This window comes from Tenrec ecaudatus, chromosome 5 (assembly GCF_050624435.1).
Source record: "Tenrec ecaudatus isolate mTenEca1 chromosome 5, mTenEca1.hap1, whole genome shotgun sequence".
Classification (NCBI taxonomy): Eukaryota; Metazoa; Chordata; class Mammalia; order Afrosoricida; family Tenrecidae; genus Tenrec; species Tenrec ecaudatus.
In genome coordinates, this window is record NC_134534.1 from 39,132,908 (window position 1) to 39,155,709 (window position 22,802).

A 22,802-nucleotide genomic window follows, 5' to 3' on the forward strand; every position below is an offset into this window, starting at 1 on the left:
GAAAGAAAAGTCCTTGAGATGCTGCCAGTCAGTGTTCTGAATTCTGATCCAGAATCTGCCCTCCTTATTTCTTCTAGCACTTAAGGTGGCTTTCTCCACCTTCATCTCTTTCTTCACCCATGTCATTAAGACCTGCCGGCCTACCTAATACGAAAGTAGTACAAATGGCATGGTCAAAATAGTCCAATCACTTTAAAAGCCATGTAGCCCACTTTTAGCATTTGAGAAAGTGTACCTTATGCACCTTACACAACGACAAATATGTGGGTACATATATTCCTTGTATGTTGAATTAGAGCAGGCTAGAAACCAAGTGAGGCACTATGGGTGCATTTGTTCTTAAACCCACAAAACTTGTTGCCATTGAGTCATTCCATCTCATGGCAACCCTATAGCACAGAGTAGAACTGCCCCATGGACCTTCCAAGGTGGTCCATCTTTTTTTTAAATTAATCATTTTATTGGGAGATCTTACAGATATTGTAATAATCCATAATACAAGTAGATCAAGCATAATTGTACAATTGCTGTCAACATCAGTTTCAAAACATTTTCTTCTTGAACTCCTTGATATCAGCTCCCCTTTATCCCCTATTTCTCCCACCCTACCCCCTGGAGCCCTTGTTATTATATTATATATTACTATTATTGCTGTGTCTTACACCATCAGATGTATCTGTTCACCTACAATTCTGATATTCATTCTCCCTGAGTGGAGTTACGCAGACATCATTGCTATCAGTCCCACCCCCACTCCCCTTTCCCATACTCTCAGGGAATCAATACTCCCGTTACTATTTCTGAAGAGTTTATCTGTCTTGGTTTTAATGCACCCAACTATCTTAATTATCCAATGAACTTATGCAAGGTCTAACAAGACTAATGAGGTAAAACTAACACCCTAATAGTAAGGGAGGAAATATTAAAGAACTAGAGGATAGTTACGCGTTTAAACAGTGCTAGACTGCACCCTGATATTTCATCCCTTCTGTGGGACAAGGCTGTTAATCTCTATGGGAGTTGGAAGGCCTCTTTTCCCCATGGAGCAGCTGGTGGTTTCAAGCGGCTGACCTTGTGGTTAGCAATCCAAGGCTATGCCACTATGCCAACACCATCAAAAATCGAGAATCATCTAAAACTAGGGCAGCACTGAGGGAGCAATAGAAGCACGTAAGGAGGCAGAGATCAGAATTCTCGAACCGGCTTGCAACTTGGGCAAATAATTTTCTGCATCTCGATTTCCTTGTCAGACACAAAATGAAATCTTCTGAGTTGTGCGAATGAGTAACTATTCTGTATTTTTCCATGTTTATTTGCTGTTTCAATGTGGTCTCCTTCTAGCAGAACGCACACTCCAAGGGCGTAGAGACCTGACCTGTTGACTGGTGTGTCCCCAGCATGAGATGAACTGTTCACTAACTGCTCACCATCAGATGCTCCTGATGGACCTTTCAGCTTTAATTTGTGGTTGCTACGTGTCCTAGAGTCGGTCGGACCTTATCCACCACGGGACAAATGCCGCCCAGTCCTGCCCCGCTCTCCTAATTGTTGCTATGCTTGAGTGCATTGTTGCAGTCACTGCGTCAATCAACCTGGGGGAAGGTGTTCTTCCTTGCGGACCTTCGACTTGACCAAGCACGATGTCTTTCTCCAGGGACTCCTCTCTCCCGATAACACGTCCAAAGCAGGTGAGACGAAGTCTCACCAACCTCGCTTCTAAGGAGCAGTCTGGCTATACTTCTACCAAGACAGAGTATTTTGTTCTTTAATATCTATTCTTTTTTTTAAAAATTATTTTGAAAATCCCCAACTACACAGACAAGCATAGGGACCAATATGAATGCCCTGATATGCATCACCCAGTTTTGTCAGATTTTAACTTTCTTTATTGACTTCATATCTTTAAAAGAAATGAAATATGAATACAATTGAAGTGCTTCCTTACTATATACCAACTGCTACCAACTGACCCAGTCAATTCTCTCTCATAGAGACTCTGTAAGGCAGAGTAAGACTGCTCTCCAGGGCTTCTGGGGTTTTACAGGAGCAGACAGCTGATCTGAGTTTCTTCCGCTGATTAGAGTTGAACTGCTGACCTTGAAGCTAGCGGCTAATGCATAATCCACTTCACCACCAGAGCACCTTTCTTCACCATCTACAAGTTCCTAATTTCTTTCCTTTTCCTCCATGAGAGTAGCTGTTTTTCTGCATTGAATGGTTACTATTTCCAAGTACATTTTATACTTCTAGTAAATGTTGTTACATAAATTACATTGCATGTCTTCAAACGTGGCATGGGTTATATATGCACTAATTGTTCTCTAACTTGCATTTTTGCACATGGCTTGAGATTAATCCACACTGATTTCACCCCCAACAACTCATCTCACTGCCACTGAGTCGATTCTGACTCCTAGTGGTCCCTCAGGACAGACTAGAACTGTCCCTCGGGGGTTCTGAGACTAACTCGTTAGGGAGTTGGGTTGGACAGTGTTCTCTAGAGAGACAAGACCAGATTGCTAGTAATTATATATAAATATATTTATAAAGATAGATATATAATACAAGAAATGAACCATTAAATTATATACAGATAGATAATACAAGAAATTAACAGTTAAATTATAAAGCAGTAAGACACTAGCAGTCTTTTAAGACTTGAGAGCCGCCAGTTGCTAGTCCCCTTCTGTAGAGAGAGCTGGGCTATATATACCCAGGCAGCAAATAGCAAGGCAGGTCACCAACTGTCGGTCCCCAGCTCCAAAGACGAACATTCCAATCGTGTGGGCTTAAAGGGACCTCAACTTACAGCGGCACAGTCCACAGGCTAGGCATCCCACAGGTAGTGCACTCCTTTAAATTGAGGCAGAGAATAAGCAAGGCAAGGCTCACCGAGCCATTTATACCTCTGCCCTTCAGTTAATCCTACTTGTGTTTATCGGCCAGGCTGGCAAAATAAACTCTCGTAGGAGTAGAAAGCTTCATCTTGCTCCCAAGGAGTGTCTGGTGGTTTCAAACTGCTGACCTTGAGGTAGCAGCCTAATGTGTAATCACTACATTACAGAGCTCCCCATACTGATACATGTAGTGATACTCAAGTCATTTTGACTGCTGTATGGGCATTTCATTATCTCAATATTCACAATTTATGTGTTCATCCTGTTAGTGGGCCCTTGTGGACTTTCGAAGTTTTCTATTCCCAACAATACTTGACAGCATCTGCCTACTGCCCACATCTGTCTTTGCAGATGTGCTTGGGTTTCTATGACGGGATGGTTGGGCTGAATGGGCCACAATATCTGATTCACTGGCCTAGCTTCCTCCTGAGATGGCTGATCAGGTTTTTCCCTCTTCCTTTAATTTTGTTTGACCTTGATAGGAACTCTTAATGAAGTTGACCAGAGTAGTCCTTTTCTATTTCTAATTTAAAAAAAATCTGTAAACAGAAATGGCACAGAGCGCATTTAGAAATTTAAAATGTATAATGAGCTTTCAGATGGCTCTAGATCAGAACCCATAAAAACAGGGCCATGGCCTGTCATCACCTGAGGATCTTCACGACAGATCACTTACGCTGTACAAGGTTGCCAGAACACAGCGCCACGTGATAATGATTGCAAGAGCATGCGTACAAGTCCCTTTGAGAACTGATGGCTCTTTATGACCCAGTTCACAAAGGAAATCTCATCTTCAGAACCACGAAACACTGGCTTTTAATACCACCACAACAATAAGGGAAAATGTTAAGTTCTACCCCCATCACACCAGGTGACCTGCTGCTTTCATGCTTCCTTAGCATCATGCTCCAAATGTTGAGTCTTGTGCAACGCACCGAGCCTTGTCAGACGATCCGCTTGGAAAGCAGGTTATGGGAAAAGGTTCTCCTTTGTGCAAACAGCTAGTGCATTTCAGTAGGAAGACCCCCCTCTCCTAAAAACTGATACCGCATAAGAAAGGTGAAAGCAAGCACACGCTCTATTCCACGTAGCTTCTCTTGCCTCCGTTAATATTTGTGCTTGGATAAACGATGTGGGCCACGAACAGGACAGGCTCACTGGGAAGTTTGCCTTGGTAAAAAGACAGGAGCTATTACATTCTATCTTGTCAATGATCCATGCATAATGGGTCACCAGGGGATTTAAGAACTGTATCTTTCAGTTCTTGCCAGAGAGGTTTATCAGTGTGCACTGATGTGAACCCTAACGCGACACACCTTGAAGACTCCTCACCCCCCAGGCACTCTCCCAGCGGCCTTCACTTCACGAAGACTTTCCTTAGCAGACGACAGGTTGGAGCCGAGCGTGGGTCTTACAAACCACAGCAGCTCAGCGTGCCTTTCTAGCTCTCCATGTTGAATTCTAATGAGGAAGAAGGAATAACTCAGACTTAAAAATCCTTCGGCTGAGATGGGCAAACAGACCCATTGTTTTGTGCTGTTAAAAAAAAAAACGTTTCAAAAGAGTACTATCTTCTTTGCTGTGTAAACCTTCTCTGAAAACACAATGCAGTTCTCAGTATGATATTCTACTCTGTAACTAGAAAACGTTTTAAGGATTGAAAATCAAATCAAGACAGGAAATGATGTTTTTCATTAAGGAAAATCAACCAAGCAAAAAGAAGACAAACAGACATGGTAGGATCGTTTGAGCCGAGGTGTGTGTGTGTGAATTTAAGGATACACTTATAGCTACAAATCCAAGCAAAATGTCCTACTTCTAAGGAGTGAGATCTAGAGGGCTCTTTAGCAGAGAAGGGAGAAATAAGAATTTTACACTCCCATTGTTTCAATTGTTTACAATGAGCATGATTATTTTATCTTCAATAACATAATAAATAGACTTATTTTTCAGGGTAAAAACACGACTTTCAATCCACAATGTTCTGTTGGTTCTTTAAAATGTTAAGTCTTAGGCCAACAGGTGATACAGAAGTTGCAAGTAATGATACATTTATAAAGCCTCACTTATTCTTACTGAGTTAATTTTCTTTTTTAGTGAGAGAGGTGAAAGGCGATGTTATTTGCTGATACATTTTAGATTTTGTGAAGTGAACTATACTTTTCTCATAATTTAGTGATGCTTACCACAATGAGAACTGTATAGAACATACCTTCCTTTTACAGGAAGAAAACTGAGTCTCAGAGAGATAAATGCCTGTTCATAAGAATTCCAGGGCCTAAAAAAATTAAATCCATCTCCAACTTCATTCCCATGCATATTTCCTACTCTAAAATTTTACTGTGAGGATAATATAATCCAAAAAATAATAATAAAACCCACTCTCCACTCTTAAAACCAGCACAGGGCCACTCCTAAATACAGAAAACATGAAGTCGAATTCATGTTCTTTATATAGGAGCTGAAGCAACAAGTCATTTGGTGATAACATTTCAAATAACGAATTACAAGGGAAATTATTTTTTATTTCTCTGGATTTTCCCCTCATTTTTACTAATAATCCCCTTCCTTTATTCCCATCTCTGTAAATTGGTGACTGCATTCGGAGACCAGAGGAGAACAAAAAAAGTAAGATTAATGATGAAGTTGTGTGTGTCTATCCAAAGGAAAATGGAAATTCCAGACAGCAGCCATTGAAGAGCACGGTGACTAAGAGAGACCATGGCAGGCAGTTAACCAAAGCAGAGCATGTGACAGCTTCAAGGACAGGGAGGAAATAAGTAAAGAAAGTGGATTGAGATTTGTTTTATGTTTATTGTGGTAGGCACATAGTAAATGGATAAGATAAAGGGACTGGCGGTGTCAAAGGCTAACGCAGACGTTCTCAGCCTTTTATACTCCTAAGATCTATCTGGAATATTTGCTTAGAATACAGAGTCCTCAATTTTTATCACCCAAATTCCAATTGACCCCCTGGATAAGGACCTGAGAAATACATACCCTGGTTAATTCTGCTGCTCACACTTGAGTAACACTAAGTTAAATGGATTGAAACCCTTAAAGAAAACAGGAGAAAACCCCGCACCAGGATACAGAAAGAGCAGGACATGGGGATCCGAGTGGAAATCCAGGGAAGGACAGAAGAGATACTAGAAAGTTCAGATACAACTAAATTCGAGGATCTATGTGGCACGGGGTATATTCAGAGACTGCAAAGCATCAGAACTATTGAGGCAATGCAGGCTCGTGTATTTAAGAAATAACAATGCATTCGCTTTTTCCTTGATGAAGGTATCAAAAGCACACTGTGGAACAGCTCAAAATACACATTGATTTGCCGTTCCTAAATAGCTATGAACATATGGGGATGTTTTAATAATAGTTGCTTTATATGATTGTGATAACATCGCATATGCCATTGGTTGTTGCTTTTAAGCCTGGATTGTTTATTAACATCCGCATAATATTCCGCAGAAACAAATTCTCCTTTCCTCCTTGCTAACAGAATTCAGGTCCTCAACGCTCCATCGTCCTGCCCAGCCGGTAGACTTTATTCACGGTGGCTTGCTCAATGGAGAAGTGGTTGGCTGTGGCAGGCAGTCTGAGCTCACCAGTTACTCTTCAGGAGAAGGAAATGGCAATCTGCTTCCACACCAACTTCAGCTTTGGAAACCCTATGGGGCAGTTCCACGCTGTCCTCTAAGGTTGCTATGGGTCAGAATCCACTCTGGGGCAATGGGCTGACAATGATTGGAGTAGGAAAGGGCAAGCGGCTCAGTTCTGTTAGTGACCTACAAGGGTAAGCTGGTGGTACTGGAGAGATTTCAGTTTTTAAATACCGTCCTTGTTCTGCCTGTGGAATGTACTAGAGCAGGTAATGCCTGGAGGTGCGGCAGCCATTTGGGGGTCATGAAGGAAGCCCATCTACACACGAATACGAAAGAACAGAACAGCAGAAGTGTTTCAGATGACCTTGTCACGCCGATTAAACATCCCTGCAAACTGTGTCCTGTGTAAGCCCTTTTCGTTTTCTTTGTTGGTTCATTTGTTGCTTCCAGAAGGAAGCAGGCTGCAACAGACGCAGCAGCATCATTAACCAGTTCCTTCTTGTTTGTTCTATAGGTTAATGACGGGTTATTGTTGTTGCTTGCTATCAGTTTTTGCCTTTAGATGTTTTCAAGAGAAAAACAACAGCTTAGTTCATAAAGTTTTGGGTTTTTTTTTTGAGGGGGGTGGTGGTGGAAACTCAGCAAGTAATAAAGAAAAGAAACAAGAATGAACTTGAAATATCTCGGGTCATCAAAGCTGAATCATTCTGATTTTCCACTCCCTTCAACTGCTCATTGCTGTCAGCAGAGTTGGTTATCAGTGGCAAGTTACATTTCAGAAGAAAAATTGAGGACAGTCTCACTATTAAATTAATAAAGATAAACACACAACCCTTCCAAATCACAAGCCATTCTTATTTATATCGTTATATTGTTTCATCAACTTTATTCTTTATTGTAATAATACTTAAATCACTTGAGTCACAGGGAAGGCAGCCCTTTATGGCATGGTAATGAGTCTCATATCAAAATTTGCTATAGAAGCTGTACAGTTTATAACCCAAATGAAACTATCAAGTTGACAATGGGTAAGAGCTCAGGTTTCCCAAATGCCTTCCTGGAGTAAGGGTACAGAGACCCACATGTCAATGGTAACGTCTTAGAAACGAACAGAAGAAACACACAGTACCTGCTTCTGATTTCGTCACCTGAACTGAGATTTGACTTGTTGATTTTTGGTTGTCTGGCAGTGAACATTTAGAAAGGGCCTTCTCAGGGCAAAGAGGCTATGGTTATGCAAAATAGCAATGTTAATTACTACCAATGAGAAAGCACACGTACCACACAACCTACATTGCAAAACCAGCGTCAGTTAGTGCACCTCATATGCATTCATACATTTACATTAACAATTGGTTTATAAGCTACTTGGGTTTCAGGGGAAACATATTTTTAATTCCACATATGGCTTAAAAAATGAGATCAAGCGAGACAACATGGCGGTTTCGCCGTGAGGACCCGTCAAGGGATGAAAATAGATGTGCCTGGAAGCAAATGTTTCAGTTTCTCTGCATAACATCTTTTGCCATACCGTCTGATACACATATCTTGGTCCACCATGGCAGTAGCAGCAGTAACATGGACACTGTCAAACAGAACTGCCCTGAAACATTTCTTATCAATTCGAAATGGAATTTTATACAGTGTTTGTCATAAATCTACACCGCCTCTCCCAGATGACTATAATTGCAAGGTCGAGCTTGCTTTGACATCAGATGGCAGGACAATAGTGTGCTACCACCCTTCTGTGGACATTCCATATGAACATACAAAACCTATTCCTCGGCCAGATCCTATACATAACAGTGAAGAAACACATGATCATGTGCTGAAAAGTAGATTAGAAGTGAAAGATCAGCCCCTTCAACAAGGACTGATGATAGAACAACTTAGCAAAATGTTCTTTACCACAAAGCACCGTTGGTATCCTCATGGGCAGTATCACAGACGTCATAAGAAATTGAATCCTCCAAAAGACAGATGATTTCGAGGTTCTCATTAGGAATCATAGAGAAATGTTATCTTTTGCCTCATTTGCCACTTGAGAAAAATATCTGATGTAGTCCCTACTATGTTACAAATAAAGTAATTTTTAAAAATACAAAAAAAAATGAGATCAAGCTCACAGTTCAATTAATACTCAATTCTTGTTCATGAAGTTTATCATCACTGTGGTTATGACACGTGAGAGTTTCCACCCCTGGTTCCTAGCCAGGAGTATTGATTCATGAGTTGACTATGGCAAAGGGTGTAAGGGAAACACAGGCTAATCTAAAAACCAAATAATGACTCTTCTCTGAACCAAAAAAAGCAGCAGATCAATTCCCTAGGATACAAGGTATCATTTTCCTTACAATGTCTCATGCATGTGTCTCACAAGGGATTCATTTCCTGCATACTTGGGCATTCTAAAGAAGCACCAGAAACAGTACCCAACGTTTGAAGAGGAAGCTACTGCTCAAAAGTTCACACTAGGATCATGTAAAGGGCGTGGCAAGAGTCAACTCTGAAACACTGGATCCTTTCTAACCTAGCTGGAGGCTGGACTTGAGAGTCTACATTGAGAGTAGTGATTCTATTATATAGTTTATATATAATTTATATATGTTAATCTAGTCTAATATATATTATATACTATATAGCGAATACTATCTATTACACAGTAATCACTATTACAGATTTTAAAGTCAAGCTTTCAAAAAGGTGCTACTTGGTTTATAATCTAGAAAGGCAGAAACTGATTATGGAAATTGGCAGAACCTGAAATATACCTTGACACATGGAACTCATACAAAAATCCAAATCCACTGTCATCGAACACAGTCCATCTCCCAGTGACCCTATGGGACAGAGAACAACTGCTCCCTACGTAGGGTTTCTGAGACACGATCTTGATCTCATCTTTCTCATTTGGAGTGGCTGGTGGTTTTGAACTGCTGACCTTGCAGTTAGCAACCCAGAGTGCAACCACTGGGTCACCAGGGTTCCTTAGCATATAAAAGCCCTTATAAAATCAATGAATACATTTAGAAATGACAAATGAATTGTCTTTAAGGTTTGCAATGGTGTGTAGAGGAGGGGACTCTGCTTTCTGCACCTTCTTTGTTCTTCCAGTTTCGCTTCTGAGTCCCAGTTCTCAAACGTCAATAAGCATAGAGGAACTGCATTCTGGTGATAGCTATCTCTATACCCTGGTGACAGGGACTTCAAGGATATGCCTGTAGTTTGATAGCGAGCAAGGGTCATTCTTTGATAATTAGACTGAACCTTGTGACGCTTGTAGTTCGTTGGGGTGGGTGAGGCAGTGAGACTAACTCCATGGAACAGAGGCCTGCCAGAGTAGGAGAGTTCTAGGGACAGTCCGTGTGTGACCCTGACCTAAAGGATTCAAATCTGGGCCAAGGCAGGCGAGAGCTTGAATGAGTAGAACAGAGAGGGCACTATGTTAATTCTGTACAAAAGTTTCAGTCCTCCAAATCACACACACACACACGCATGCACGCACCACTACTTTATCTGTGTGCACCTTAGACATGCAAGCTGGGAGCAGAGGTTTTATTGGAGAGTAGTAATCTCCAGGGAGAAGTGGAAGTGATGGCCAGTCAGCTCCCTAGGCAGGGAGTTCAAAGCACTGGTGGCGCAGTGGGTTAGTGTTGGGATGCTGAACACAAGGGTAGCGGTTAGAAACCACCACCACTGGCCGGTTGTGGGAGGACGAAGAGGCTTTCTACTTCTGTAAAGATTCAGTCTCAGAAATCCACAGGGGACAGTTCTACTTTGTCCTCTGTGGTGGGATTCACTCGGTGGCAATGAGTTTTGGAGTAAGTTGTAAAGTACAGGGTATTGGTAGGAATTTTGGAATTTAGTTTTCAAATCCCGACCATTCTGGAGAATTCCAAGGTCCATTTATAAAGACATAATGCCTATGGTGCAATATACCCTCTTCACACAAACAAAAACAAAACAATCCAAGAACGTCTGTATTTACCACCTATTCACTATTAAACAGTTCTGAGAACTTACTGGACCACTAGACCACAAGTCTCCCCTGGACTCCCCTCTTAAGTCTAATAATTCCCCTTCTATTCTCCAAATATTGAGAGCTTACAATAGTGCCTGACATTTTGATAGTGTCATATCACTTGGAAAGACCTCAGAAGGTATTTCATGACACGCTTACCATGAGCTCTGAGCCCAATGGAACCTGTGCTCCTACCATTTTTGCCAGGGTCAAAAGGCCAACCAGGGATGGAAAACCTCACCGATATCTTAATCACTTGCCTTTACAGAGAGCCTTTAACTTTCTAGAACGAAGGAGCCCCATCCTTGGGAAGGACTATTTCATGTAGTCAGGAACCTCCTGTGCTTGCCCATCTTCTGGAGGGTTGTATCTCCCCCTCCTTTTTTATAGGGTTTTAGCCGGCTCCCTTGAGAGCAGGATCAGGTGTCTACCGGTGATAAATCAGGGTTCAAAGTCTACTGGTGAGCAATGGGGTCCTTCATAAACTTTGACAAGAGGTCAAAGGACTTAAAAATGAAGTGGCGAGAAATGTCTCTTCTTTTTCCTTGTACTTCTTCCCACCCTGTGCTCTCGAGCGGAGCAGCCGCCGGATGGACATGTTATTAATAATGCTTAATAGAAAAAAATAATGCTTAATAGATTGCTTTGAATCTGAAGCAGGGTTTCCCCAAACTGCTGATACCACTTCAGGGGAGCTGACAAAGCAGTCCTACCTACACGTTGCCCTGGATTACGGAGGGCTATATAGTACAACTGTGTTTTTTAAATCCGGGAGTGGGGTGGGGTGGGGGGTTTGAGTTGTTTTTTTTTCTCTGAAAAGGGGGTGGGAGGCCAAACAAGTTTGGGAACCTATGACATGAAGGAATAATGCACAAAGAAACGGGATAAACACAAAAAGGGAGATGCCTCAGAGCTTTAAGATCATTGCAGACCACCAAGAGCAGCATTGTCTAAATCCAACACACCCAGTCCCCAAAAGGGGAAGGCCCACATTTCTGTAAAAGAACTGCGAAAAGCCCTAGTATAGACGCCCCAGGATGAGGATGCTCCTTCAGCATGGCTTACTCAGAGGCAACCCATTCTTCCAGAAATGCACGGCACGGCCCAGGTTACACAGCAAGATGCTGTGCAGAAAGCTCAAACAAGCAAACAAACCAAACGTTTTATTTTGAAATACAGTCTTTAAAGACAAATTAGGCTTCCATTTTCCAGATTTCGGTGCATCCAACAAAGATACAAAAACTCAACAAAACGGAGACCCACGACCTTTATGTACAGAGCTCTAAAATGAGCTGTGAATAGCTACAAGGTTAGCGCAGTATGCTCTTGGTGAGGGGATGCACGCGTGTGGCTGTCTACAGTTCTCAGTCCTCCGGACGAAGAGTTAAGTCTGGCCAGAGCTGGGGTCAGGATGGGGGCTGGGGGGGGCTCTCCCGGGAGGAGGAGGTGTGCAGGAGTCTGGGGAAGGGGAGCGGCTGCGGCTCGGGACAGATCCTGGGCTTCCCTAGAAGTCCTGCCGCGGGGTGTGAGTCAGGCTGTGGCGCCGCAGATCACAGTTTCGCCTGAACACTTTGCCGCACTGCTCGCAGCTGTAGGGCTTGATGTCTGTATGGGTGAGAAGGTGAGTTTTCAGATTACTTCTCTGATTAAAGGTTCTTCCACATGTGGGGCATTTGTGTGGAGATTCCTGTGCAGATGTGAAGCAAGCAAAGGATTAATCCTTCACACCACCACTGCACCCTTCGCAAAAGTCTGTCTTATCGGTATCTGAGCGTTAACATAACACTAACCGAGGGGACCTGCGGGGAGGGGACCTGCGGGGACAAATCTGGGCTCCTAATCGTCCAATGGGGAAACCCACACAGGGACATGCACGGACCTGATTGCCCAGATAGCTTGGGGGAGGGGGGCTGCTCGGAGGCACCACCCACTGAAGTGGACTTGGTGATTACCAGCTCTTTACCTTTCACCACCATGTCACAGGCAGGAAAGGGGTGGGGGGAACCTCTCGGTCCTTTCTAAAGGCTCCCCCCCTTTGCTGGGAATTTAAACTATTCCTCAACGTTCGCAAAATTACAAATCATGAGCCCCCCAGGAGAGAGAGCATATGAGATTTCACCATGCCTCCATTATCAAAATTAATTTATTTCCTCCTAAACTCGAAAACTTTAAATGCAGGGTAGATCGGATATAAAAATAATCGTTCTAAAATTAGAATTTAAAAGAGTGGCTTGTTCTTTTTTCCTGTTTGAGAGTTTTATGCTCGATAAAATTCAGTTGTTTTGGGAATTAAAAAGGAACCCAGCAAACAACAAAACCCGGGGAGAGCTGCTTTTGTCCGTCTGGAGCGCTAACCTAGATGGATTCACTGCCCTTTTATAAAGCAATTACAGTCAAGGGTTTTTAAGCAAGGAAACAGACTTACCTGCATATGTAAAGTTTTGTGAACTGCTAGCGTTCTGGACTGACAGAATCCTTTCCCACATTCCTGACATTTGAAGGGTTTTTCTTTGGAATGGATGTACCTGAAAATCAATACAAGGATTCATTGAGATGGCGGTCACCCAGTTTAACCCCTCCCTTCCTTTCCCCAAAGAGGGGTTTCCTCTTGACCATTACTGAAAGTAAAGCAGTGCAAGGCCACAAAGAACCCGGGTTTCCAGGTGGTAGTTATTTACTTATTTATTTTTGCGGTGTAATATTGTTTATGGTTCACCTCAGTTAAGAGGCTCTTCAATACACTCACGGCCTTCAGCTACACTTGCTTGCCCTCGATGGTGCACTCTGGAGCCAGAAATCTCACCAAAGGGGCCCTGGGGGCCTCCACATTCTCCGAGATTTAAATCGGCCAAGGCAGGATGTAAGGCACGGCTGGGCCCAGAGGGGCCGATTTTAGAGCTCCCCTTGGCAGAGATGAAGGAGGCTGGGAAACTGGAGGTCGGCTCCAGGGAAGATCCTCACGCCCTCTTGGGAAATTTGTAGCATGAGAAATCGCTCTAGTCACCGTGTATTAAGGCCGAGTCTTGGAAGGCAGGTGGGGGTGGCTCCTACTTTCAGAGACCTGAAGACACACCTTCGGCGGATGAAGCTGAAGGTCTCCAAGTCAGGCTCTGGGAATACTTAGGGAAGGCCTGGAGGTGAACGGGGGAGGGGAAGGGGGGGACGGGACGGGGGAGGGGGGGGGGACCAGCAGCCCAGCAGGAGGCCCTGCAGGTCTCCGGAGAGGAGCCCACAGTAGCCAGGGCAACTGGGAGGATACTGGGATCAGACCTGCCTCACCTTAAACAAGTGAGCAGGGAAACCAGTAGCTGTTGTGGGACAGGTGAAGTGCATGGGGAGGGGCTTTAGGGAATTTTTTTCCTTCCTTCTAGTTCAAAGGAACCCTGGAATGTTGTTCTAGGCAAGGTTGCCTTCCCTCCCTCAAGCCCTTCCCCCACCTCACCTGTGATCCCGCAAGTGATCTTGCCTCCGGAAAGCTTTGTGGCAGATGTCACACGTGTAGGGCCTCTCGTCCGTGTGGGTCCTTTCATGGATGAGCAAGTTGTAGGATTTGGTAAAGTGTCTGCCGCAAAACTTGCAGATAAATTCTTTTTTCGTTTTGGAAGGCAACCTCCCGCGGGAGGGCTTTCTGTCCGGAGTCAATTTACTGAGGCCCGAGATCGGACTGCCCAGCCCCGGGCTCAGCTTGGTCAGGTCCCCCATCTTGGGGGGGTCCTCCTGCGTGGCGGCAACCGCCAAGTTGGCAAAGTCAAACCGGGGCCGGTCCTTGTGCAGGGCTGGCAGGACGTGGGCAATGGCCCCCTGCTTCGGGTGGAAGAGGTGGGTGGTAAAGGGTAGTGCTGGGAAGGGGAAGCGCGCCTCCATGAGGCCCTGGGCAGCGGCCATCTCAGTGATGGTGGAGCGGGCGATCTCGTGCATGTTGGGGTAGCCCAGCGTCCAATGGTTCATGTGCATGGTCTGCACGGCGCTGAGCCCGTACAGGCCCTGCAGGTGGTCCACGGCGGCGGGGAAGGTGTTCACAGCCTGCAGGAAGGAGTAATTGGTGAGCTGCAGGGATGGGTGGAGCGGAATGGGTGCAGGCAGGGCTTTGCTCCCCATCTTCTGGGATCCTGGGGGGCGGTGGGGGCTGCCTCTCGCTTCCAGGACGCACAGGCTGAGGACGTGAAACTCCCAGAGAGACAACAGCACCAAGAGAATGCCCTAGAAACAGCAACGGGAGAAAGCAGAGCGTGAGTATTAAGCCCTGCCCTGCCCCGTCCGCCAGTCCTGGGCGCCCACGTGGGTTCCCCCGCGACTTGTTCCTCAGAGTCCTCCAAGGGACCCCCAAATTTGAAAGCTGGGAAGGCACCAACGAGAGCTGCCCAGAAAGTCCACCCGGAGCTTGGAGCTCAATCGCTGGGCAGGAAGTGGCCTCCTGGCGAGCTGGGCACCCTGCCGGCCCGCCGACTGTGGAGCCCCCAGGAAGGCCAGCGGTCGGGCAGACCAGGCCTGCAGCACCAACCGCCTGGGCCCCCCGCAATGCATCCGGGATCCCAGGGAATGACGTGGGGCCGACCCTGGGCCCCAGGGCCCGGGCAGCGGGCCTCGGGGCAGAGGCCCTCAGTGCAGCCTCATGGCCCCTTGAAAATCTCCGGGTTTTTTTTTCCTTCCCTGCCTCAGCTGCAGTGCCGTAGATCAGGGGCGACAGAGTCACAGGAAAGAAAAGCGACACCTTGGGGGCTGGTCTGGAATCACCCTTCTCTACAACCCAGAGATGACTCCCCCTTCTACCCCTCGACTAGATCCCTTCCAGATGGTTCCGGCAGGGGAGGGGGGAGAGCAGAAGTCCCCCAGGCCCAAAGTCCTTCTCCAAGGGCCAGGAGGTGGGCGCCACCAGGAATCCCAGCGGCCTGGGTCTAAGCAGGGTGCACATACTTGCACTCATTGCGCCCAAAGGTAACACTGGGTGACCCAGATTCCTGGGGTCACTGGGCCTGCGGCAGGCCCCAGCACCTGCATTCAGAGTGGGTCCAATCATCGCCAACCCCTTTCCGCAGTATGTTCTGCCAGCTGCGGAGGCCTTCCCTTGGAGAGTGCCCCTTTAGTTGTGGGTTCCCGCACTAAGCTCTGCTCAGAGAGGCCCGCAGGTCTTTGGAACCCAGCGGGAAGGAGGGAGGTCTGTCCAGCCTATCCCTCCCCACTCACTCCTTTCTACCCTGATTGTCTTCTTCGGTGCCTGGGCTCTGAGGACAGACCTGGGGGTGGGGGTCCGCAGACATCTCCCTCTAGCTAGGCAGAACCCAGCTGCCTCAGTGGGGCCCACACGGACCCTCCCTCCAGCTCGGCGACTGGAATTTGTTAATGAACTGCTTCTGAGCGGCGGTCTGCTGTCTGGGAGTTCAGGCCCGGGGCTCACAAGAGGTGTGTGACAGTCGGAGAGTCTCAAACTACTCAACCGAAACTGTACACCCCCATGGGTACCACACTTTCCCACCACTAATCAGGATCCGGTGTGTGTGTGTGCGCGCACAAGGGCAACCCTCAAGCCTCTGCTCACCTATCTGATTTCCTCTTCAATGAAAAACCAGCAATTCCATTTCCCTTTTCTGCACTTGGCACGACGAGGGCATGCCGCAGATTTAAATAGGGTTGCAAAGCTGCCACTCTTCCCAAAGAAGAACCCGAATTCATTCTTGGGGTGCATTTCTGGATTCGATTACTTCCAAATAAACCCAGGAGACAAAATGCTTCCCCTACCCGTTCTGGGGATGGGGGGCTCATCACCGTCGACCTGCGATTTCCAGTCAAGGTTTTAAGTTACTTTGGCTGGCAGACAGTTGAGTTCCACCTTCCTCCTCCCTGTCCTCAGAATGCTTTGTAGCATAGAAATGTACGATTCCATCGTTATTCCGCATGGCAATGGCACAGGCACGCCGCTATTTCCTAGTAAATGTTCCTTTGTTTGGTTTTCATTTGCAGAGGTCATCACATGTACCCTTCTGAAACACTTTGGCCTGCCGGACACTTTGGCCAAAGAGAGTTACAAGAGTTACTGTTCCCGCTCTCCCCGAGTTGCTCGAAATGTCTGTCAAAGATATTTTAAGTCAATGCAGAGCTCCGAAGCACTTTCGTTTTGTCGCGAGCTGTTCCCACACCCCGACAATCACAGCGCCTTTCCTCTGCTGTCCACCAGCTCCTGGCTACCAGGGGTCACTTTTTCATTTTGCATGGGCAGCAACACGGACCAAGGAAAGACAATACGGTTCAGCAGAGCGGACGTTCGTTTTCTTTACAGGAATGTCCAGCCGGGTAACGAAGTTAAAAAAAGTACCCGTTCCCCGGTTGTCAACAAGTGTACATGCTAATTTCAGTTCAGCGAAGCTCTCAAAACATTGGTGTGTGCGTGGTGGGGGAGTACGTGGTAATTTGATCGGCAGTTTGGGTTAACGGTGTTATTATATGGAATTACCCCCAAATAATATACAGTTGGAGTCATCTGCTGAAACCTGTGCGTTGTGAGCTGGGAAAACGGACTGACTGATCCATAGACTGGCTGAATATTGCCCAAACCACAACTGGGTTTTGCATAAACCAGAGAGCAATCGCCTAAGTGGATCTAATGATTTAAAAGGGGAGGGGGAGACGATTGGATCAGGTGAATCGTGGAGGGGGGGTGGGTGGAAACGGGACGGCTGCAACGTTCTTGCCCCTTCGCAGCTCCTCAGCCTTCTCCAGGAGTTAATTAAATTAAGATGCCTTCCCTGTAATCTGGGTTGTTTCCCGGCTCCTGGGTTCCCCCAGCGTGAGTGATTTTCTTGTTCCAGCTGCGCATAGCAGAGAAAGCAGTTGTCTGCGCCGACGTTTCGCTCTGGGAAACGCCAGCCTTCTTTTGTTCTCTGCTAACAGGTAGGCAGACCCGCTCTCCCTCCACGGACACCCTTTTCTCCCCGCTCCTTCCAACAGCCGCGAAACCTTAGTCGCGGCGATTTCTCGCGGATCCCAGTCGCTCAAGCTCTAGGGCCTGTTGCCCCTTTCCCCGGGGGTTGGAAGTGGGGCGGCAAAATGCGGCGGCCCGTACTGAGCTGGAAATGCTCTTAGGTAGGAATTCACCTACGGCGGACCCATGATTTCCCATTTCCAGGGCGCCTTCGGCGTCCGAGGCTGGGCAGGCACGAGGTCCCCGCTAGCCGGCCCGGAGCCACCGCAACCGCCCCGGGGCCGGGTCACCCCGGCTTTGCAGGACAGCCCCAGGCTGAGTGTTATCTCTGCGAAGGCCTGTCAGCTTTTAGAAGCAGACTTGTGGTGCACAAGCTTACTATCCAAAGCAAAACTAAAACACAGTGTGTGAGCGTGTTTGGTGGGCGCGCGCGCGTGCTGCGAGCAGCGAGCCGGAGGTCCGAGGAAGTCAGAAACACAATGCCCTGGGAATGCAACTCTATGATTTCTTTTCCTGAGACGTGGACTTGGGGCCCGCCGGACCGAGACTCCGAACGCCCCTTGGCGCCCCCCGGACCCGTCCTGGCTCTCGGCCGCTGCAGCCCGGGCCCCGCGCGGACACTCACCTCCCGCACAGGGAAGCCCGCCCGGGCTGCGCTGCTCAGACCCGGTCCAGGCGGCGGGGCGCGCGGCGGGGCCAGCTCAACGGGTCCGCTCGGTGCAAACTTCTTTCTCCGCGCCCAGTCCGGGGCGCCGCGGACATGATCCGGAGGACCGCGGGCAGCCGAAGCTTCGTGCGCGGCTCCTTCGCCTTCGTCGGAGTCCGTGGACGCGGAAGTGGAAGGACCAGGGTGCTTGGAGCCCCAACTCAGCGATCGCCTAGCGCCCCGCGCCTCGGCGAGCCTCTTGCTGCCGACTCCGGGTGAGGTCGGAGCCCGCAGCCTCGCAGGGCCATCACCCTCCAGCAGCGAGTGAGCCGAGCTCCGTCCCCGCCCGCCCGCGTCCCTCCCCAGGCTGCCCAGGGCCTGGAGTCACGGGCTTTAGTAGCGGCCCCGCCTCCCCTCGCGGCGGCGTCCTGCAACCGCGCGGGCCCCCAGCTCCCAGGCTCCGCCCCCGCGCCCGGCGCCCGCTAATGGTCCACTCTGTTTACTTGTGTTTGGATAGCAACTGAGTCTTAAAGGCGCAGGTTTGCCCCAGAGTTCCCTGTTGCACGGCGAAGGTGACTCAGTGCAGAACTCACACGCAACCACAATGCCCATCCTCACGTTTCTCCACGCCACTCTTCCTCACCCCGGCCCGAACGCCACCGACGGTCCTCGCTCCCCCCTCCCGCGGGAGACCCCGCAGAGAAACCCCAAGCGGCGTTTGGTAGCGTTACTTGGCACTCTCTTCAGCTTCATTTCCAACCTTGACACATTGAATACAGCCATCTTCTCCTTAGGGTACAGCCAATCCGTTCTAGACGTTTTCTCCAGCCCGCAGCGGGTGCACGCTGTGCAACTTGAATGTGGGTTTAGACGTACTTCTGCCGTTTCTGTGTGTCTGGCTTCAAGCAGAAGTTTGTTGATAGAGGTGGCAATGGATTAATTTGGTCATTATGGCCAAGACCTGTGTGGAATGTCCCAGGAGAAATCCATCCAATAGTTTAGTTTTCATCAGCCAGCGCACATTAACGAAGCTGTTGACCAGCTTGGTTAGACGGGTGGACGTCAGCAACCCATTGACGAACAGTAAGAAATCCATCTGGAATGGATGATGAGGATTCAGTTTAAATTTTTTTTGAAAAAGACGAATACTGGCTTCTCAAAGCATGTACATTTTCACTCCCAGCAAAAAAGTAGAGCTCATTGTTCAGCCTCCAGGAAATTCAATCGAATTTATGGTGCATCGAGGGTCTTGGTGTAGGTGAGAGTAACTGCAGAATGCACTTTACCTGCTCTGGAAAGCTGCTGACCGCAGGCGAGAAGGGACTGACTCGCAGTCGTCTACATCGCTTTTCGGAGGACATCCGTGCGCTTTACACTGGGGAAAATTACACTGAGGAGACCGCTCTTCGTTGTAGACGAGTCCCCAGCTGGGGACTACCTTGGACAACCTGCGCTAGGGAGGCACAGAGTCCCCAGCCTACAATTTTAAGTGTCCACTAAAAGATGAATTTGTCTGAGCCCTGTGAAGGACAATTAAAATAACCTCACCCGTGCGGGCAAAGTGGATCTATAGAAGGGGAGGGCAAAAGCTACTTAATAAAAAGGTTAACCGAGTGATTGGGGATCCCAGTAGAAATGCTGGGACATTTCAGGAAGGTAGAGCAACTTCTGTTGTATTTAACCCGAAATGAACAGAATTTTTCGTTCTTTTTGTAAGCCTTTACTCAAGGAAAGAAGATCTTTCTTCCCCATTTACTTTCGCCAGGATTAAAAACTGAGGCTGGAGACCTGCACTCGGTAACTGCGTCCGTGCAGACTTGGAGTGCAGTAGCAGCCGACTGGAGCTGAAATAAGCGCTTCCCGGAGTGGGATCCAGAGGGGTGCTTTCATTTTAGCGCCCAGTCCTGAACTCCAGCTGCGGGGGTGCATGCGGTTCCCTCTCCCCAGCCACCTCCTTCTCTCCGCAGCTTTTCTCAATTGGAGAAAATTGAGACTTGGAAGGTTCTTTCTCCTTTTAACAGACCTCCCAGACGCCTGCTAGAGGTGATCAGAAGGGCATTCCTAAACTTCCTAGTTTCTCTTCACCCAAGGGGAAGGCAACTTCTAGAGCTTGACACCTTTCCTGAGTGTGTGTGTGGTGTGGACACTAGGGTGAGGAAGCGCCCGTTTTCGCTGAGGTTAGACAGAATTTCCAACCACCCACGAGCTGCGCCCTCTTTCCACAAACCACCGGAGCTTTTTTTTTTCAACATCAACGTGTTTACCTCGCCCACCCCAGCCTCGGGAGTTCCAAAATGGAGTCTGGCCGGCGGAGCGCGGCGGCCTCGGGAGAGGTAAGGAAGAGTCGGCGTGCCCGGGTTCTGCGGGGCAGCCGTGTGAACGTGCAGCGTCGCGGCAGGCGGCAGGCCCGGCCGGTGCGGTGCGCAGGTGCGCACCCGGGACGCGAGCGAGCGAGCCGGAGGCCGAGCCTGCGCGGCGGGCGGTGGGGCACTGAGTGCGCCCCCGGCCCCTTCGTGCCCACCCAGGCTGGCCTGGCGTCTCCGTGCTCAATGGGGGCCAGCTCCGGTCCCAGCGCGGGGCTAGGGCGCTGTGAGCCTCTCGGGGGTGCCATTGACCGAAGACAGCCCCGGGCGCCCATCGGGAGGACAGGGGCAAGTCTGCGAGTCCCGAGAGATGCAGTGGCCGCCCCAGGCTCGCTGTCTCCACGCCGGGGTCCCAGCCTCCCCCGCGTCTCCGGAGCTACGAGGCTGGTTTCCTCAGACTCTTCTGCCCGACCTGACCGATCGTCTGCTGTCCTCACGGCTCTGGGCTTTTGACACCAAGGACCCCCCGCGTGACCTGGCTAGCCGAGTGCCCAGGAGCGCACGAGCTGTTCGTTGCAGCCCGAACTCCCAAGGCTGCAAGTTTAAGAGCCTGGAGGAAGGGAGAAGGCCGGGGAGGGGAAACCAGAGGAGGTGGAGGAGGGGGCACGCAGCGCAGCCCACCCCTTTCCCCGCCCGGCCCACCCAGGCGGTCCTGACACTTAGACGGAGAGCAGGTGTCAGACCCCACTTCCCTGGAGTCCACTCCGAGCCTCTCCCACTCGGAGCAAGCGCTGAGGACACTCGCAAACACGCCTACCCTTTATGAAGCACGTTACCCCGTCTTTCCGCATCTGTCCTCGCCTGCCTTGTCCCTGGCTTCTTCTGACGGTTGCATTTGAACCCCAGCCCAGTGTCCCGGGGGAGCCAGAGGAGTTGGGCGCTCAGCTCGGTGCCAGTCTCCAGCGAACCTAGTGAGGGGCCCCGTGGGAGCCCTGGGGACGATCACTGGCAACCTGCTCTTAGGACTGAGGATGCAGAGGCAGGGACCAAAAAGACCAAAACGTTTTTTATCTTTGAAAAGAAAGCAAGTCCCTCTCCGCGCTCTAAACCGGCACGGGGTGGGACAGTGTGGGCGTAGGAGGGAGAGTGAGGGTGTGGGGGGCGCGCGGGAACTCTGCTTGCGGCGGGAAGAGCCGCAGCGCCGCCTGGAGGCAGGCGTTGCTCACTGCGCGCGCGGGCTCCGGGCGGAACTCTGGACCCTGGCTGCTCTGGGAGCAGCAGCGTTGAGTGCGCAGCAGGGAGTTGGCCTGGACCTGTTGTCCAGGTCTATAAACCTCTCTACTGCCGACACTGGGGACTTTGTGGAGGTCCTATAGGGTGGCCCGTCCCGGCGACACCCTTCTTGGTTGGAGGGGCCACGATGGATGGCTTTCCAGAGCAAGGGGGAAGACTCCAGTTGTGATCCTGAGCAGGGAGCGTGCTGGAGGTCCTGCTCCCGCCAACTCAGATTCCTCCATTGGAAACGGGCTCCTGGAAGAGCTGGGCTGTACTCTCCAGAAGCCAGAGGGCTGGATGGGGTGGGCCCGTGAGTAGCACGGTGTGTGTGTGGGGGTGGGGTGGGGGGTGGACATGGGGTGGAGAATGACTTCTGGGGTCTGAGAGACAAGGACCACCCCATCCCTCCAGAGGGCCAGGCCCTCCTGCCCTCTCAGTCCCCAGTCAGTCCCCAGAGGGGCCAACCCAGCCACCTTCAGGCCGCTCCTCCACTGGGACCAAGAGGAGACGCGGTGTCCGATGTCGATGTCGTGATGGGCTCCGGCAGCATGGCAGGGCAGTGAATGTCCAGGAAGGGCAAGCAGGGAGGCCAAAGCAGATTCTGGGCTGGAGGAAGAATTACATGGTCATGGCTGGGGGCTGGGAGAGCCTGGCGGGGTCAGCGAGACCAGAGCAGCCTGGAGGCTACCCTGGCGATGCTTTGGTCTTTGAGGTTGTGGACAGCCTGGCAACTTTTCACCACCCGCCAGGCCACCCGGAGAGGTCATTGGCGAAACAAGCCAGTTTGGGATTGGCTTGGGCATGTGTTGGGAGGGGTCGAAAAGCGCGTGGGAAGCGTCTGTGGACTTTGCCTTCAGTGGTCTCAGGGAAGCGGACTCCTTACAGAGAGCCAACTCATCTCCTAGGCTCCCAGGTCAAAGCAGAGCTTTGAATTCCCGGTGCTTTTTGATTCGTTTCCAGTAGGCAGGGGCTGGACGGCAGAGGGCAAGATCCAGGCGCCTCCAAGGCAGGAGCGAGCTGTAGAAGGTCTCCCTCAGTGCGTAGGCTCTCCTCACCTGTCCCACTTGCGCTGACTTCAAGCGACCACGGACGAATAGGCTAAGGCAGGGTGGGAAAGCTACTGGGGTTTTTTATTC

General features: G+C 49.3%; 1 protein-coding gene and 1 pseudogene across 3 annotated transcripts; one reads left to right on the forward strand and one right to left on the reverse strand.

Annotated features, from left to right (window-relative positions):
* Positions 1–7,939: 7,939 nt before the first annotated feature.
* Positions 7,940–8,616, forward strand: LOC142448697 (large ribosomal subunit protein mL42 pseudogene; annotated as a pseudogene).
* Positions 8,617–11,668: 3,052 nt separating this feature from the next.
* OSR2 (odd-skipped related transciption factor 2) lies at positions 11,669–18,444 on the reverse strand. 3 transcript variants are annotated; one of them, XM_075549443.1, is made up of 4 exons: positions 16,263–17,073; positions 13,969–14,726; positions 12,952–13,051; positions 11,669–12,213 (listed from the first exon to the last, which is right to left on the reverse strand). In XM_075549443.1, the coding sequence occupies exons 1-4, from the start codon at positions 16,284–16,286 to the stop codon at positions 12,031–12,033; spliced, it is 1,065 nt and encodes a 354-aa protein (XP_075405558.1). In that variant the 5' UTR covers positions 16,287–17,073; the 3' UTR covers positions 11,669–12,030. The 3 variants fall into 3 exon arrangements, with proteins under 3 accessions (XP_075405558.1, XP_075405560.1, XP_075405559.1); XM_075549445.1 differs by lacking the exon at positions 16,263–17,073 and adding an exon at positions 18,068–18,444 and having other exon boundaries at positions 11,670–12,213; XM_075549444.1 differs by having other exon boundaries at positions 11,671–12,131; positions 16,263–17,056.
* Positions 18,445–22,802: the final 4,358 nt, after the last annotated feature.